Source organism: Ceratosolen solmsi, unplaced genomic scaffold (assembly GCF_000503995.2).
Source record: "Ceratosolen solmsi marchali unplaced genomic scaffold, CerSol_1.0 scaffold13, whole genome shotgun sequence".
NCBI lineage: Eukaryota > Metazoa > Arthropoda > Insecta > Hymenoptera > Agaonidae > Ceratosolen > Ceratosolen solmsi.
In genome coordinates, this window is record NW_011948418.1 from 845,151 (window position 1) to 864,784 (window position 19,634).

The window sequence follows — 19,634 nt, forward strand, 5'->3', positions numbered from 1 at the left end:
TAAATAGTGTTTTTTACGAGTCTATTCCAAGGCTTAGCTCATTCTTTAACCCGTTGAGGCGTTGTAAATTAACGCTAAGATATTTATCTGTTACTTCGATATTTACCCTTACTTTAACAATCAATTGCACATATTTATGAGATACTTTGCTAAGACTCAATTATTAGTCAATCATTATTAGTTATGTAAATAATTCATACGTTAAAAACTGTAATTATGTCAGTTTGTTTGTTGGATCATTCGAGGTAAATGTTAGAAATGCTCGATTATTAAATAAATTGAAAGTCAAAATGATAAAGCAATCCATTGTTTCAAGCAGAAATCAATCTATTTCATTTTAATTTCAATTATAATTACATTCGAATAAACAATTGGTATTGAAATATATAAGCATACCGCTAATTCTAGTAATCTTATAGGTAAAGCCATTTGTACGTGTCATATCATCATTAAAAAATAAACAGTATTAATATAATATATTTTTTATGAAAAGATTCATAATGACGATGGTGTGTGGCTTCGGCTGAATGCTGAAACGATAACAAAATTCTGTACGAGCGGACATTTGGAAGCTTGGTGTTTACAGTACAATCAACATTTAGGAAAAACTTTATTATTAGCGGTGGACGAACCGAAAACTTCATTGCAGCAAATCACAAAACCAGCAATATTACCGAAAAAATCGGATTTAAGCGAAGAGTTAGTACCGTTAAAAGTTTTTTCATATCCATCACTTTATTTGAATAATATAAATATATATATATATATATATATATATATATATATATATATATATATGTGTGTGTGTGTGTGTGTATTATTCGACTATTTGTCGATAACAAATTTATTATAATGTGGTATTTATATTATGCATAAAATGTATTTTAATTTTATGAAGTTATTTCGTTTGCAGAAGTAAACGAAAACTAATAGCGTTTGATAATGGGAAAACGATGGCAGTTATAACCTGCGGTGCCTCTGGTCATAATATACGAAGCAAACCAAGTTTGAAAGCTGCGGTCGTTGGGATGTTGGCTTTAGGCAATACAGTTACCATTCAAGAATATGTAAGATCGTATTATTCAATTATATTATAGGACAATTATTTTAGCGTTTATATTTTCCGGTTAATAATTGTCATTTATTAAAATTTAATTCCATATCGATATTTAAATGCTACTAAATTCATACAAAATAATAACATTATGTATAATAAATAAAAAAATGTGTGAAACTGACGTTTTACATTACATTACATTATTCAAGGAAAAGTAATTCTTAAATGTGCAGGACGTTTTTTTTTTTATTAACGTTATTTATAACGTTATTCAGTCGTTTAAGCTTATTAATCATTATCAAACAAATTAAACTGTTTTATCTCCTTTATAGTTTGTTAATAAATATGGTACTTGGGTGCGAATCGATACCGAGTCGGCCAATAAGTATTGCTTCGAAACCGAAGGTGAGGCTTGGTCATTGGCCATCAATAAACTTGAAGTAGCTTATATGAAAATCACGCAAGCCGCTGATGATGATCTGGAAAAGAAATCAGTATTATCCGAGCAAACTTCTTTCAATCAGGTTTAATAGTTATTTATACATAAATGTAATATAATTCATGTTTCACTTAATATTTCATTTAAGGTAAATTAATGATGTTTCTGTGTATAAGGTTGTATTATAGTATTCACTTGATGCTTGTAATTTTCATAAAGTAAAGCAATTTTTTTCAAGGGGACACACTTTTTAAATAATTTTATAATGCACATTACCTACACAATAATTTCAAATATTTTTTTAACATTATATATATATATATATATATATTTGGTACAATTTCAACTTTGTAACGTTGAAAAGTATTAGTATGATTTTATAATACACACCTTCAACATCTTTTTTTAATTAAAATGTCAGAATTGGTTCATAAAAAAGATATAACTAAATGAACATTATTAATATGATATATATATATATATATATAAGTGTCTGTTCAGCGACAATAAAAAAAGCCAATTATTTAAAAAAATACAACTAATCGATCAAAAATATAAACATTACAGAATCAAGCCTCGAAACATTTGACTTCAGCTCCCTCGACCAGTCAAACTAATGATCTGTCCGCCGATCAATATCAAGTCAATTCCTTTCAAAACTCTGCATTGTCAGCTCCCAATGGTAGCGGCACCGTTGATGGCATCAATAATTCTTTTCTCATCGGTACCTTGACTAATGATTCAAAGCAACAACAAGAACATCAGCAGAAACAACAACAACAAGAACAAGAAGAAGAACAGCAACAACATCAGCAACAAAAGCAACAACAGCAGGCACAGCAACAGAAGCAGCAGCAGCAGCAGCAGCAACATAAGCAACAACAACAACAACAGCGTCATCATGAATCGCAGGCCGGGAGTGAAAAGTATAGTAAAACGACAGCTACGAGCATGTTGGACAAATCTATCGAATCCTTAGCAAAATCCTCAAAAAATCATTTGAAAGAGAGAACAGTAAAGGAGCGCGAAAGTGGAGGAAGTGGAATCGGAGGAGGCGGAAAATTTAGCGTTTTGCAAAAGTGGCTAAGGGGTGACGATAAGTCGCACGGAGAAAAAAGGATCTCACCCGGAAGGTATAGATGTTTTTATCTTTATCGACCATTATAACGAATTATATTATAAATACCATAAGCAATAATATATGTCAATATCTTATAATCAGTATGATTATTATAAGGACGTTTATTATATGGACGTATTAACAGGGACTTTTCGGAATTTGTCGGAGTCTCGGTTAAAGAATTAGTAAAGGCGATGGGCGAGAGTCGAGCAAATGGTAATAACTCAACGCCACCGGAAACGCCTCGGCGAACGTCGGGCAGCTCATCCCCGAAGAATCCTCAAACTAGTTCACCGCGAGTCACCAGTCGATCTTCCAGTCCAGTTGCGATACCTGGTATGCAAAAACCTGTTATTGTTACTTTTATAGAGTGATCTTAATTATTTGGCTGTCTATATCTTATTATTTATCTCGAGTTTGCTCTGTTTCCGAAATGTTTACAATTCTTCGTTTCGGGTATTGCTGTATGGGGCATTGTTATATGGATTTTATTTATTCTTTTCGTACATTTAGCTTCTTTTTTTATTTACGATGGTATAGCAAAATCCTTACAAGTGTCCTTATAAATGATTAACTTTATTCTCGAGTGAACGTGCAAGCTCAAACTTTTCGACCATATTGTTTTATCGATACAATAGCGATTTATTTATGTAATAGAAATGCTTAATATTTTATCTGAAAAGAGGAATACTTATTGAAGTATTCATTGTCATACCAAACATCTATTAGTTAGAAATGACTTTAAAATAAATAAATTAGATATTTGCATAAATGAAGATAATTATTTATGGTTTTTATAATCAAATATACTTTATACCATTAGTACGATAAATCGATTACGTTCATTGAATAGTTCCATTGTATTAAGAAAAGATTAATCATTTATTTAATATTTAATTATGTATAAATAGTAAATGATATTTTTAAATTAATTTTATATGCCCATAATTGATTTTATAAATAGACTATTAAGCAATGCAATACTAACGAATTATTATTATTCGAATTGATATTGAAATAATATATTTCGACAGTTATAACTAAACGGATCGAAATAAAAAAATTTTCAACGACTTTATATTCGTATTACAAATAGTACGTTGAAATAAAAGTTGTGAAATCTTTTTGTTTTGGAGATTTTTTCAAAATAAATGTTACCCAATCAGTTATAACAAAATCGTGCTATTAATCATAGCAGGGTCCAGTCGTCTGCCGTTCGGTTTTGGTCTTTTTCCATCCGCTGTTAATACTCAAGGTACTCTCATAGCTTTTTTATTGTTTAATAATGGCACGTTGTCGTATCACTTATTGTAATAAATTTTGCATCACTTACACACCACCTACCATTCATTATAAAAGTAATTATTATTATCACAATTGTTTATAGATTATAATCTCTTTAATCTTAAGTATTGACAATCAATTATATAAATAGTCTTATATTTTTATATTTATTATGTAAAATATCATTGCAAGGAATAAGTACGAGTAATAATAATTTTAGCTCATCTTTAGTGTATATATTATTTGGTAAAATCTATTAGAATAGGTTCATAGTTGTATACGTTAAATATTTATCAAATGTTATAAACGAGATCAAGCGTATTTAATAGATAATTATTTAAAGGATAAATTACTAAAGCGTCTCTTTTATATTTACAATACAAACATTTATTTTGCATGACAGTTGGAAACTATAAATTAATTCTCTTAATTACATTTGCAATTCATTTATATTACCTACAAATTAGAGATATCAATCTTTGTTTGATGTAGGCTTTGTATACATTTATTATATATATTATTATACGTATTTTACACTGTTGCATGTATATCAATAACGAAATCCAATTAAATAAGAAACATTGAAGTGAAAAACAAAAGGAAGCAAAATCAACGATAATTTATTATTTACTGTTCCATGTTATCGCGTTTTTACTAAAACTATAAAAAACTTGAATAATTTTTTGTACATTATTACAATTATTAATTAACGGTAGTGCCTCAAGAGATATAAATAGTTATCTCATTGCGTATCTGCAATTGTTTATATTTTGAAGAATTGTACAATATAATCTTTGCACAATAAAATATCTCACAAAGTATATCTAAATAATTTAATATTTTTTTTCTTCCCCATTGTAATTACGTAATTTATCGAAAATGTAAATATTTAGTTGCAATATTTTATAAATCTAATGTGCATGTTAAATTTTTTATTTATCAATTTCAAGTATCTTTTAGAATGATAAATATGGATTTATAATATACGCGAAATTTAGAATTAATATTCTTTATATTTAATATAAATTATAATATCTAGCTGGTAATGACAAATTTAAATAGAGCAACAGATAATTTATGATTCTTGATGAAAATTTATGATGAATAATTTATAAAGTTATTTTATTTAAAAATGTTTACCTATAAGATTTAACTGCAAATTATGAATGTACATTTAATATAATATATTTTACTTTAGAACAAGTGAATATCGTGTCTTCTGTAATATGTATAAAGTAATTACTTAATATTTATGTATACTAATTTTAATGTTAAAATATTAAGCAATCAAATTGTTTTCTTCATTTTCTGTTATGCAATTATATAATATAATATAATTCTTTAATATTTAGTATACATAAGTAGAAATTCATTAAATACGTAAATCCATTTATATACTGATATATTTGTTAATCGGTTTGCATTAATTTTTTAATCAATATCGTCTTTATATTCAAAATGGTGATTTTCATATAATAAATTATCTTAGCAAGTAGAATGTTTCATTCTTTCCCGACCTCGTAGTGTCTGCATAAATGGACATACCAATATACTATGTTATTTTATAATATCTAATAAAGTCGATTGTAATATACGGACAGTCGATCTTTTATTCAGATTTTCACTAACTAAATTATGACATGTTTGGTATATTAAATAACCCTTAAAATGAATTGTTACTTAACTTAATTATCATTAACTTAAAACAACATGAATTATATTTAAAATTATCGATGTAAATTTCGTTCAATCAATGTTATTTATTATACATATGCACAACAATTTATCTGAGAAGTATTTTTTTAAAGACTTTGCCAAGAAACAAATATAAATTTCATACAAATGTCATACGTCACGAAGAAATTGGTGCATACGTTCTAAATCGTTGGAAACCCGTCTTCGAATAACTGGCAGTAAAGCATTTAATTTATAAATGAAATTGCATTCGTAGTGTCAGGTGGTATGGCGGACAGTGGGACTTCGAATCGCTGCGGCTCGACGCAGAGTGACACGAGCGCATTGGTCAGCAGCCTCACTCGGGATCCTTCGCAGTCACCTAATGGCGTCAGTTCCATGGCTAATACCACGAGGGACATTTCACCCAGTCCGAGTTGCAGCTCCTTGCACATGAGGTCCGAGGAAAGCACGTCCAGTCCTTCGGACAATTCGAAGAAAGAGCAGAGAGTAAGTGTGAATTTCGACCCTGGCGACAGTCAATGTAACATTCATTACTCAATTATGGAAAATGGAATATCACTTAATATGTAAAGAGGCTACGGAACCTTTTTTTTTTTTTAATACTACAATGTAACAATTACGAATACGATAATTTGATTTTTGTTGAAATTTTTATTTTTGTCAATTTAATGACGACTGTTTTGTTAATTATTGGCTCTAGTTAAATGTTGCATTTGGTTACAAGTTAGTGCTTATTTTAGAAGGACCAGTAGTTATAACATTATTAAATGTAAATAAAATAGTGATGATTTAGTTTTAAATTGAAAATTTTGCGTTTTGCGGCTTGTTAAGTTAAACGGTGCAAAATACTATTTCTATGTAGATGGTATTTTCTAAAGAACCTGTTAAGTAAAATCAATGATATAAGCACTTTTTTCAATTATTAGTTATATGTCTGATTAATATGATCTTATTTCGTATTGTGTCGCTTGTAGGACTCCCAAGACGCTTTCAAAAAAGTTTCCGAGGCACAAACGCAAACGAGTCCCGGAAGTACAGCTACAAAGAAAGGTCATTTTACCAATAATTCGACAAATCACAAAGAAGATCGAAACCTAACGAAGATCTACCGCCGTGATCATACAAAAGTAGCAAAATCAAAGGCAAAGCGTACAATATCTCCGGCGAGTAATCAGCAAAGCTCTAGTCCAAATCGCACTCTAAATCTCAACAAAGAAAAGGTAAGCAATATTATTGGGCTAATTAATGTTTACGCTATTTCATTGTTCATAATAGGTGATTATATAGAAAGTCAATCAATTATATTGCATGCTGTTGACATTACAACGGCAATAAACTAATTAAATTAGAAATTGATATAATTGACAGACTTAACACAATATACTCAATAATAAGTAATAAGACTTTTTCGTATTTACAAAAAGATAAGAAGGAAACAAAACGTCTTTGCATAATAAACCTTGATCCTAATGATCGTTGTTTTTCTTTTTTATCCTCATTTCGTATAATCACCATAAGCAGTATTATAGTCGTAAACATTCTCACGGCTGTTGTTTCGAAAGATCACGAAAGATCTTAAAACAAGTATCCACAGACGATACATTGATTGGCTTTGTTCCCGCAGGTAAAGGAAGCAATAAGTCCCTCGGTGGCCGAGTGCCTTCGCGCCGTTTTCGCGGCATTTCTCTGGCACGAGGGTGTCGTGCACGACGCCATGGCCTGTGCCAGCTTCCTAAAGTTTCATCCGAGTTTGCCGAAGCAGGGCGCTCTCGTAGTGACGCGGCAGACGCCGCCGTCGAGCAACGAGCAGCAGAGGTCGAAGATGACGCGGGAGGAGCGTGCGAGGCAGAGGCACTCGGTCGAGGTGACGAACGACGGCAATTATTTGTACATACAGCCAAGCACTTTGGAGAGCCTTACGAGATCAGCGGCAAATGCCAATGCCAATAGGAATAAAAAGAAAGCGGAGTGTGCGTTTAAGGACGAGAGCGCGATGGGAGGTGGGTAGATGGCCTATTTCCTCATTCTTGGCCTTCGATGTAAATGCAGTTCCGGACTGATTTTGTAATTGGCGGGATGCTTTTTTTTTTCAGCCAACAAGCTAACGTCTCTGCCGGAATTCACGACCGTTACAGTTTTACCACCAGCCCTGAAAAACCTCGTGTTCCTCTGGGAGGAGCTCAGCGTAAGCAGCTTGCAAGCTATAAACGAGCAAAGCGTACTTCCCAGTCCAATTGTCCAGCCAGCAAATTTGAAGCTCCCGAAACGCCTGGCGAATGAAATTCCCTCTAAAATTACGGAGTCTAGTCCGGCGAAAGAGAACAACGTAAGCGATAAACGCGAGAAGAAGAATATGAGGGATAAGAAAGAATGGAAACCCGTGGTAAAGACTTCGGGGGCGGACCCTTTGGGAGGAATTGAGAAGGAAACGATTTGCGAACTTTGTGGGCTGATGTTTCCCCATCCGGTAACCTATCACATGAAACTTATGCACCCAGGATGTGGATGGCATTCTGGGGGTAACGGCTACAATAGCGGAGGCAATTATTGCGTTGGATGGGCTGGTAATTGCGGTGATGGCGGCGGAGGGGGAAGCTCCTGGTACCTGCTTTGTGATACGTGTCGCGATAAGTACTTGAAAGTGAGCAGATACGAAACATTTTACGTGCTTTTAGTATTACTTAAGATCTAGATCATCGCCGTTGAAGACCAATGATGTCACACATTTATGAAAGTTGCAAAAATAAAAAGAAACTTTTCTTTGCATATGAATAGCAGATAATTAAACGCACGTTTATTCTTTCTTCGCATAGATTTTTCCTTATGAATGATTACTTATGAATTCTCCGGATTAGAGCTCTGCGTAAATATTAAACAATAAAGTGCCGCTTCATATTTCTTTATCATTGATTGCGACTCTATGGGGTAGTTGATTTTTTTTTTTTAATTTAACATTCATCAGCATCCTGACAAATTGAATGTATCGTTAAAAATTATAGAATCTACGCATTGGTAATTATATTAATAATACTAAACAAAATTATTAGAAAAAGTCATAGTTTCTCATTATTTTTAGATTATATTACTCGTAGCAATAAAATACGCATTTTTAACGATAATTTATAGATTTCATTTTTACAATTCCTTTTGTAGATACACAGTAAAGTATATATGAAGTTATTAATAATAATAGTGTCATTACTTATCCTTATTATATTTTATAAAGCAATTTTTTATACAAGTATAGCTATGTTTGAGCATTTAATGTGTAACTATAAGATACGCGAATACTATGAAACACACATACATGATATTTATTAATCGAATGAGAAATAATCCGATAGGTAATTTACGTTTAAAGACACGGGGCACTTGCAATAATACAAAATCCATAAATTATCCGTAATTCAGTATTATTGATGAATGTTTCAATGGAGTCTAATAGTTGCTTATTTGACTCGCAGGCAAAAAAGAATAAGCGCCACAGGCGCATCATAGGCGACACAAACAGATTCATGTCGCCAATCGCGTCTCCAGAGTGCAACGACACTCATATAATAGTCAAGAACAACGCGATGTTCCTGCTGGATTTGTCAAGTGCAGCCGGAATAAGCATACCAAAGCAGCAACGCAGACACTCGCAAGCCCTGAGTGCAGTCGCGGAGAACTACAGTCCACCGGAAGTGGCTGGGCCCTTTCCCTCGACCGGTCCATTTCAGTGTCTGCACGCTTTGGGTGTCCAGAACTCGCAGAGCAACGAGGAGAGGTTCTACGAGGAGATGTTGAGGCACCAGGGGGGACAGCAAACCTCGTACGACAGTGGCAATAATGGATTGACCGTAAGTAATAGAAGACTCGGTGTCACACTGTTCGCTCAATCGGTATTTTCGAGGCGTCGATTAGCTTTGGAGATTTTCTGAGCTTATGACAATCGAAGATAAATCGCTCGACAATTTAATTTAATTTTAATTACGATTAAAAATCACTGTGCTGCCTCACATTGGCAGTGATTTCAAGTAAGTTCTTATCGCTAAGGGCAGTAGTTAAAAATGTTAATAAATGTATCGATTGATTGTTGAAACTGTCACTTGAAACTCTGATGTGGCAAAAATTGAAGAACATTATCACAATCGAAATTAATACGCTCTTTGCCGCCATAGACTATCGAAGCGACAAGCCAATGATATTTAATTTTAAATCACTTATGTTTCATATATTGTCCTAAGCAAGTCCGATGAACTACCGCAATTTGTTAATCAGTTAGTTAGTTAGCCCATTTCTTTGTTTGTTTTGAAATATTTAGCCGTTGTCCGAGTGTCCAGTGAGCGACAGTGACAGTGACAGTGGAAAGAATCGAGGAATGTTTCATCGGTCCGTTTCTATGTCGACCGGAGCACCATGGGTAAAAAATAGTAACGATGGTCGAATAGTCATGATGAGAAAGAGGAACAAAAGCAGTAGTGAATTAACCAATGGTAATAAAATTAATAAAATACCCTTATTAGCAACCTAAAATGCATTTCTCAATTGTGCAAGATAAATTGTTAGGTTACGCATTCACATAGAGCATTTTGAGGAATAAAATTTGAGGATTTAATATTATTTATTGAATTAATTTCATTTTCAAATATAACGCTTGATACATCAAAGACGATTCCAAGCAATTTTCCCAATCACTTCCACAAACATAAATCTATATATGGTCGCCGTGTCTTCAGATGCTGGCTCATCATTGCTCTGCTATCCATCGGCTGCGCTTCAAAAGCTGGTCCCATCAATGGACCAGACGGCAATAGTTTCGACCAACGACAGTAAGGACGTAGCCGATAATAACGATCGCGTGGACCTGCTCACGAGGCCTGTGATGCTCTTCGTCCTTCAGCAGCACAATCTTCATCACCTGCAGTTTGCCATGAAGCAGGCACTCAGGCGCGCTGCATGTCGGGTCTACGCGATGCAGGCGCTCAATTGGCTATTGAGGAGCGTCACACAACCAATCTGCCTTCACGACTTGCTGTGGTGGTTTGTCGCCTCGCTCACGCCCATCGTATCCGACTCCGTGGATGTTAACGAAGACGATAATCGAAAAAGATGCGTAGAGAAGAGGAAGGATCACGTGAGTTGTCGTCGGACTTTTTTCAATTACCTCCTGCAATTACGTAGATAATATATATATATATATATATATATATATATATATTACTATTAGTCTCATTATATACATTCTCAATGCTGTTAAATATTTTTTAGCGATTTGAATTAAAAAAAAAAATAATAAAACAACAACAAAAAATTGAATAATATTTTTTATAAATTTAATTGGCATTGTGACGGGAATTAACGTGCAATTAACAATTATTTTTACCCTTAATTTTAATTATGAATTTTGTATAACGTTATTTGATAAAGATATATTTATTATCCAGGATATGGTTGGAGTGTGCGAGCATCCCTTAAGTGATTTGATAATTGCTGGCGAGGCATCAAATCCTTTACCTACTGCTTTTCACACCTTATTGCAAACAATTGCCGATTTAATGCGCTTACCTCCGCCCGGTAAGTAACGACAAGAGTATTTTACAATTTAAGATAATTATAGAATCAATGCCCTAAGATTCAATATACGAAAACTAACTCTACAGATTTTGTTTAGAATTAAGACTAAAAGACCACGAGGTGTTATGTGGGAGAAATGTGCGGACAAATAGAAAGGATAACGCATTAATTCAATATTTAACATATCTATTTTTTTTTTTGCTGTTTATTCTGTTTATTCTGTTTATTTTCCTAATATGGGAATGATTTTTATCATGATAAATTCAATTGGTGAACTCTTGGAGTTCTGTCGCGGTTGACACTTGGCGTTATCCTGCATTGTTATCGTGCGGAGATAGGAAATTGTAAGTTTCCTGATACTGGTGACGTAGTGCGCTTGGTTGTTAATTACCCTTAGAAGTGAGAGGTTGTAAAGATCTTACCACTTTCTTCGAGTAATGCCACGTGGTGAATCTGTCACTGCTTCGTGCGCTTGGAGCACGTAGAATTAGTTCGTATGATGTTGCGTGTACCTTTCGAATATAAAACATTATACGACATTTGAAACCAAAACATAACAAGTATACGAAAAATTCCCGTAACCAAGTGTTTACAGAAATTTGAGAGCTAGAGGGACTAGCGATGCCGATAGTCAACGGTCTTGGAAATTGCTTCAATCGCGAACAGATTTCTATGTCCATCAATTTGCGTACAATAATTTTAAATCAATTAGCATTTAATTGGATTATTAATTCAAACGTAAGAGAATTAATTTTGAATATCTCATTAGATGAGACCTAAAGGTTTAATATTACTTTTGTATATTTGTAAGTATAAACTACGTACGAAGCAGTATTAATAAAACAAGTAATATTATAGGTTCACCGTTACAACAGGCCGCCATTAGATGTTGGGCCATTCAGTTCACCCCTGCTGATCATACGTTTCTACATAGAAGTCACGTCTTCAGCAACATCAGTAAAATACTTTCACGCTCGGAGGAAGAGGAGGATGCCACGATAAGCATGCACAAGAGCCACCAATCGAATTTCTCCGGTCAGTCTTTGAGCTCCGTTGAAACTCTGAAGGACTTGACACCGGGGATAGAAATCAAAACATCCAGCAGACAAGCGATGGTCAGCAGCCTCACTGATAACACTACAGAAACCTTTTGGGAATCGGGAGATGAGGATAGAAACAAAACAAAAGCGATTACAATTATCTGTGGGCCGCATTCGTTTCCCAGGATGATTTATCTTCACATCGACAATTGCCGAGATTTAACTGTGAGAATAATTTATTGTTTTTTAATTGTGCAAATGAAGTTACATCCAAGGATAGATAAACTGTGGCATTGTTGCCTGAATTTTGAAACTCTTATAAAAAGGACTTCTATTTGATTTAGTGCGGATAATCTTTCACACGAGCTATTATAATAATTATATAAATTAATATTCAAAACATAAACAATTACAGTTCTAACATTCACAATATTCATTAAATTTATATACGTAGGATAAATTATTATAAGACTATAGGCAATTTTTTTCTAAATGTTTTCGCATATATTTACATGCTAATATTTACCTACGGCTATATTTGCTTCATTCATTAAAAAAATTATTTCTTATTCTCTTAGCACAAAGTATCTAGTGTTATATTTCAATCGGGCATCGATACTGATGAAATGATCAAATTGAAGACCGTTGAAATAGAAAGTAGATCGAGTGGATGGGTAAATTGTCCAATTTTAAATCCCAGACACGTTGTAGTTGGCTTACAACTAAAAGGGCCAGACAATTCATTGAGAGTAAGACAAATTCGCGTGTTGGGAGAAATTGAAGGAGAATCTCTTAAAACTGGAAAGCATCTTAATGCTCTAACCATTCAACAAAAGAATTGCGAATCAGAAACCTTGAAAGTTTTCCGTTCAATATCATCACAGGTAAATTGTTTTTCATCGTAAACAATATTAAATTTTTTTTTTTAATTACATGCATTTCAACTTTATGCTACAATTTTTCTAAATATACACAATATCATTTTATATATCTGTTAAAAAAAAAAAAAATAGAGTAATAATATTATACAAATTAATATTTTAGGTTTTTGGAAAATTAATACAAGGGGAGCAGCAAAATCAAGGAATAATTTCATCTTTAGTCGTTGAAGCAAATAACGAAGAACTGGAAGAAAGTAACGAACTTCGCGAGCATATGGTGGGGATTTTATTTAGCAGGAGTAAATTAACGCATCTCCAAAAACAAGTTTGCACACACATTGTGCAAGTGAGTATAAAAATACTTTTGTATGCATGTTGCAGATTATGAAGTGAATCTCAATAATTACAGTCGATCGGTTTGCTGATACTGTTATTTAATATATCTATAAAGTTTAAGCCACACAATACATAAAAAAATAATATGAAATAAAATCTTGTAGTAATTAATTGGAACAATCTTTAAACAATTTTTATTCCACATTTACTAAGGTGAATATTAAAAGTACTTGCTCTTAAATCAATTTCACTTAATTCGCTTAATGTTTACATCCGAGTAAATTAACAGATTTAGCAATTACGCTTATTTATTCCATACTTATTATATAAAATATATGGAATTGTAAATCTCACGATATTATATTATTAAAATGTATAATGTTAGTTGATATGTTAAGCACGCATCTCGTATACAATTTTCCTCTGAATTTCATTTCAAAACATTTGCAATTAATACATACGATCTTTATTTTACGATTATTTTAGGCCATTCGGAAAGAAACGATCCGTCTCAGGGAAGAGTGGGAAAATCTTTTGTGTTCACCAACACCAGTTAATAGTTTAATAAGTGATAATAGCGACATACCAAAAGCTGCAGATACCTATTGTTTTGAAATGTTGTCGATGGTTCTGGCTTTGAGTGGCAGCTCAGTAGGAAGAAACTACCTCTCTCATCAATGTGGACTTCTTAAAGATCTCTTAAGTTTGTTACATACGGGTTCAGCAAGAGTACAAAGACAGGTGACATCGCTCCTTCGTAGGATTTTACCTGAAATTAAACCCGAGGTATTGGCTAACGTTGTCGGTGCAAATAAACTGCCACCTTCAGATTTTAGTATCATCTCTGTAACACCCAATGGATATTCTCATTCGATGGATTTTGACGAGCACAGTTTGGGTATTTTAGACGTTTTCCTTAGTTGTATTGCTAAAGCTTTGACTGTGCAAGTGAAAGTGAAAGATAAAGAAAATAACGGCAAGGCTCTTCAGTCAATTTCTTTGGCTACGAGCATTCATCCAAAGAGCTTTGTAGGGCTACGGTGGTGGCTAAGAGGATGTATTATGAGAAAGTTGGCCGAAGAGATCATACAACTTTTAAAGGACATGGCTTCGGTAAGTTTTTTTTTTTGTATAGTTAAAAATTAAAAAAACTTCCTTCTAATAAAAAAAACATCAAAATAGCATAATATTGATGAAGATATTTATAATTCGCTGCCTGATGTGCAGAATGATTTAAACAAGACATACTCAATATTGATTTAAATATTGTAGGTTTGCAAAGTATTGAAGAATCGTTTGAAGAAAATTGTCTAACTTTTAACCGGTGGATAAATAAAAATTTTCCAAATATAATTTATGATAATTTCAGAGTAAAGCCACAGAATAATTTGAATGATCTTCTTAGAAATTAATTGTAATTAGCATAAATTTAGTAATAAGATTGATTCAATTATGTAGGGTAAATTATCAGAGGCTTGGGCCTCTGTCACGAAAGCTGCTATTGCAGAAAATATCTTGAACCTCACTAGAATGGACGAGAAGAACAGAGATCCAACGAAATGTTTGCGGTCCCCAACTTTATGGTTGGCATTGTCTTCCCTCTGCGTCTTAGATTCTGATCACGTTGAACGATTATCTTCTGGGCAATGGAGTAGTGCCGATGGACAACCACCGCCTCCTAGAGTAAGTACTCTGGAGTTTTTTTTTTTCTTTAACCGAGAATTTTAACCTTCACATAAGCAGGAAATATTGGTAAAAAAAGGAATGATTGTAAAATTAGGACACGTAAGACATATCACGTGCAGTATATATGAGTATTTGCAATTTTAATTGTACATTGTTGATACATACATACAGCGGTGATAAATTATTTACATAAATGTGAAAACGCATCGAAAACATTTCCCAACATATCTCTTCACTTGTTATTAATAATTTTTATTGAACATTGCCCATGCACGTTATAAACTTAAGTGTCTAAGTTTGCCTATAATAAATGTATTGTTTATTAACGCAGCCTACGTGCAGTAACCACGACGATGGCGAGACGACGGCAATAATCCAATGTAATATCTGTGGCAATTTGTGTGCCGACTGTGATCGAGTCTTACATCTGCACCGCAGAACGCGCATGCACATGCGACAGGTTTGCAAGGAGGAGGAGGAGGCAATACGCGTGGATCTACATGAGGGTTGTGGGCGTATGAAATTATTCTGGATCCTGATTTTAGCAGACAGCCAAACGTTAAAAGCTTTGGTCGAGTTTCGTGATGGACCGCCGCAGAAGCCAGTCGGAGCTACGTCGGGTGTATGCCGATTTTGCGGGACAACGGGTACGATATTCATGATTACTAATGCTATTCGGCGGTGTGAGCGCTAATCGACCGTCGCTTTATCCGCGAATAAGAAACTTTTCGATCCCTGGCTTCTTCTCAACTAACTTAATGCTAAAATTCTATGCACGTTGGGCAGGTAACAGTGGCCTCCTGGCGATCGGCAACATCTGCTCGGATCACGAGTGCCAGGAGCACGCGAAGAATGCCTGCAGCAAGGTACAGCCTTGCGGTCACATGTGCGGGGGTGTACGGGACGAACGGCCTTGCTTACCTTGTCTACATCGGTGTGCGCCGACCTCCGATCTCAAGCAGGATGCCGACGACATGTGCATGATCTGCTTCAGCGAGGCTCTCGCTTGTGCGCCTGCGATTCAGTTGCAGTGCGGTCATGTCTTTCATCTGCATTGCTGTAGGACGGTACTGATGAAGGGCTGGGTTGGGCCGAGGATCACCTTTAGTTTTGCGCTCTGTCCAATCTGTAAGCTGTCGATGGAGAATCGCAATCTCGCCGAGCAACTCTCGACTATTAAAGTGCTTTACGAGGACGTGAAGAGGAAAGCTCTTATGAGGTTGGAGTACGAAGGCCTTCACAAGTGAGTCGATAATAAATTTACGTTCGATTGGATAGGATTTCACGCCATACCGATTGTATTATTATTTCAAGTAGCGAGCCAAAGTCTCCTCTCAAATTGTAGATAGAAATATTAAAATTATGCGTTAATGAATCCTTATTATATGTGTACGTTCGTTTAATTGACAATGGGCTCGAATTTAAAGGAATTTCAAGTGCAAATTTATGCGGAACCAAGCATGCCCTTTGAATTTATTTTCATTTTATATCTAATCCTCGACAAAGACAAACAGACAAACAAACACACACTCGTCTCTATATAAAGTGATGGTAATTACAGAGCCGAGGCGGTGATAACTCCTGGTGGCCGCTATTACCAGGATCCAGCTTCTTATGCCATGGATCGATACGCTTATTACGTGTGCTACAAGTGTCAAAAAGCGTATTATGGGGGTGAGGCTCGCTGCGACGTCCAGCAGGGCGGTGAATCCTTCGACCCCACGGAACTTGTCTGCGGTGGCTGTAGTGACGTAGCACGGGCCCAAATGTGCCCTAAGCACGGGACTGACTTTCTCGAATACAAGTGCCGCTACTGCTGCTCCGTAGCCGTCTTCTTTTGCTTCGGCACCACCCACTTTTGCAAACCGTGCCACGATGATTTCCAAATGGTCACCAACATCACGAAAAGCGAGCTGCCCTCGTGTCCTGCAGGTACCGGAGGATTTGGGCCTCAGCGTATTTTACGAACTTTGAGCTCGTTGTTTTGTTGCTTAACACTATTAAGTAGCTGTTCAATAAAAAGAAGCTCGTTCGCGTCTGTTTGATATTTGATTTTGGATCGAATTTTTTTTTTTTTTTTGCTTCAAAGTTCTCTTTGAAATTATAATGAATTTATTGGAATAATTTTTTTCGACTCACTTTTATTTTATCAACAATATATTTCATTCTCTGCATAAATTACATAAAATAGATAGCAAAGATTAGTTCTCGAGTGCTGCTTCTCGAAGGCTTACGTCTTAAAATTCAATGGAATTAATTAGATATATTTCTTAGGCTAACATTTATAATTAAATTTTGATTTTATTGCACGTTGAATTGTTTATTGATCTTGACTTGAAATTTTGTGTTGGCAGGTGCCAAGGCGAAGCAATTGGAAGGCGAAGAATGTCCACTTCATATAAAGCATCCACCAACGGGTGAAGAATTTGCTCTTGGTTGTGGTATTTGCCGTAATGCCCAGACCTTTTAAGCAACTTGAGAGCGCATGAGCTACAAGCTTATCGAAGAAGAGTCTCGATTGGGCTTTGCAGATTTGAAACGTGATAAATATAGAGATTACCGTTAACTAAACTTATAATATGATTGAACGAAAACTTCCTATTCGTATTTTTCTTCTCAATGATATTTATTAAGTGAAATATTAATAATAATGACGAAGAACGATTGGAATTGAATAATACTGAATTAAAGTAGGCACGACTCGTTAAAACCGAAGGTTCATGCGATAAACACTTAATAAATCGTGTAATAATAGGCATGTAAAATATTTAAAAAGGAACAAAGTGTTGACTAGGGGCTATTAATGCCCAAAGATCGTTGGTTTTTCCATTGTGAATGTAAAGTTATGCGATAATCCATATAAAAAGAATATTTGTTTGAATGGCGCACGAAAGAATGGTTGGGTGAATGGGGGGGGGGGAGAATGAATGCTAATGCGAACTTTTCATAGTGTCATGTAGATGAATCAATTGTCGAGAAGTTTAAGTAAATTGAATTGCCTTTGTCGATGATATGAGAAGAAGAGTATGTGAGAAATACGTGAAAATATTTGTGTATGAAAAATAATACGTGTGTATTGTTAAAAGTTTGGTAAAATCGGATTTAATTATTAAGCGGTAAAAAGGTTAATTAACTGGAGTGTGCGTGTTTGTTAGAATTTTTAAATTATTATACTTTATTCTTAAATAACAGGCTTACTTTAAGCATACCTTAGTAATTGTGTTGATCTCGCTATGTGTTATATGTTCCGTTAATTTATAAACTTTTTTTACATGCTTGCATTATTTATTTGATATCCTTAGTATAATGGTTTTCGATAATCAGCAGTGCTACCAGATATTTATGTTAATTATAACACAATAAGTCTCGTTTTCACCGCAAACGAGTACATTGTAATTATTAAAAATATCTTGAGCTTTAAAACTTGAAATGAAAGCTCGATATGTCGTTCGTTTGTCTTATTAATTTTCGTCTTTACAATTTCTTTCTTAACATTTTGTCTTAAAATATGTGTATATTAATAAGAAAGAATCCAAAAGAATTCCCGAATCTTTTAAATTAAAAACATTTAAAATTAAAATGTTTTTAAATTTCCTACGAACAATTCTATATATGAAAAATACAATAAAAGAAATTCAAACATTCAGCATACAGATTGAGAGCATCGTAAAATTATTTAAAAATCAAATTCCTTTTATTCTTAATTAAAAATAAACATTAATATGAAAGAAAAAAGAAAAAAAAATGACCAAACTCCAAATTACCAATTCCCAATGTTTTGAAAAATAATATTTTTACAAGAAGATAATAAGGTAATGATATTGAGTTCCATTTAGATAAAGGATAGAAATCAACTAATACTTATCACGAAGCAATTTCTATATTTGTTAGTTACGAAACAACAGTGTCTTCTTTAAGGTAAGTTCTTTAATTGATAAGTTTTTGAATTTTATTATGTAATTTACTTGTAAATTGTAAATTACTCGCATTTTATAAAATTTTAATGCATTTGAGTTTAAGTCAAAATAAATCTGGCTCCCTTGAATATTCAGAAATTTTAATTACGAAAAAAGTACCGCTTGCCAACTAGATGCATTTGAAATCTTAGTTGTAATCGTAATGTGATGATTATTAACACGTTAATGCCAAACGAAATATGCTAATAACGAACGTTCAACCAACACTATTTATTAGCAAGAAGCTGTTAGAGTTTCAGTACTATTCGCGATCAGCGATTAATTTTCCTTTTGTTTAGCCATGGATGAATCAACGATGTAACGTTCTATCGCTCGCATACGATGAACGCACGACGAGCCAAGTCGAGCCGATCACTTAACGCTTTCGCATTTGCTCGAACGTCTCGGTAAATTTAAACCTTTCCGCCTTGGACCAACAGACAATCCGATTGCGCACGCGCGCTCATCGATCCGAAACAAATATGGCTGCCAGAGGTACACCAGCGCCACTCTGCGGCGTACCGCGGCACTATAGTGATTGATGTCTAGCCATGCGCAAGTGTGCGTGCGTGTGTGTCGCG

General features: G+C 34.2%; 1 protein-coding gene across 1 annotated transcript in view; it reads left to right on the top strand.

Moving 5' to 3' along the window:
- Positions 1-17,990, top strand: part of hiw (MYC binding protein highwire) — a 392,819-nt gene extending 374,829 nt beyond the window's left edge. The window contains exons 6-29 of the mRNA XM_011497226.1: positions 494-708; positions 917-1,067; positions 1,390-1,581; positions 2,064-2,330; positions 2,391-2,629; positions 2,762-2,952; positions 3,812-3,871; positions 5,852-6,084; positions 6,573-6,818; positions 7,223-7,598; positions 7,692-8,239; positions 9,063-9,437; positions 9,902-10,073; positions 10,317-10,714; positions 11,025-11,154; positions 12,013-12,419; positions 12,773-13,078; positions 13,239-13,421; positions 13,898-14,524; positions 14,870-15,094; positions 15,429-15,744; positions 15,884-16,340; positions 16,659-17,029; positions 17,452-17,990. Of these exons, the coding sequence (XP_011495528.1) occupies positions 494-708; positions 917-1,067; positions 1,390-1,581; positions 2,064-2,330; positions 2,391-2,629; positions 2,762-2,952; positions 3,812-3,871; positions 5,852-6,084; positions 6,573-6,818; positions 7,223-7,598; positions 7,692-8,239; positions 9,063-9,437; positions 9,902-10,073; positions 10,317-10,714; positions 11,025-11,154; positions 12,013-12,419; positions 12,773-13,078; positions 13,239-13,421; positions 13,898-14,524; positions 14,870-15,094; positions 15,429-15,744; positions 15,884-16,340; positions 16,659-17,029; positions 17,452-17,567 (6,801 nt within the window). The 3' untranslated portion in view covers positions 17,568-17,990. The remainder of the gene's footprint in view (positions 1-493; positions 709-916; positions 1,068-1,389; positions 1,582-2,063; positions 2,331-2,390; positions 2,630-2,761; positions 2,953-3,811; positions 3,872-5,851; positions 6,085-6,572; positions 6,819-7,222; positions 7,599-7,691; positions 8,240-9,062; positions 9,438-9,901; positions 10,074-10,316; positions 10,715-11,024; positions 11,155-12,012; positions 12,420-12,772; positions 13,079-13,238; positions 13,422-13,897; positions 14,525-14,869; positions 15,095-15,428; positions 15,745-15,883; positions 16,341-16,658; positions 17,030-17,451) is intronic.
- Positions 17,991-19,634: the final 1,644 nt, after the last annotated feature.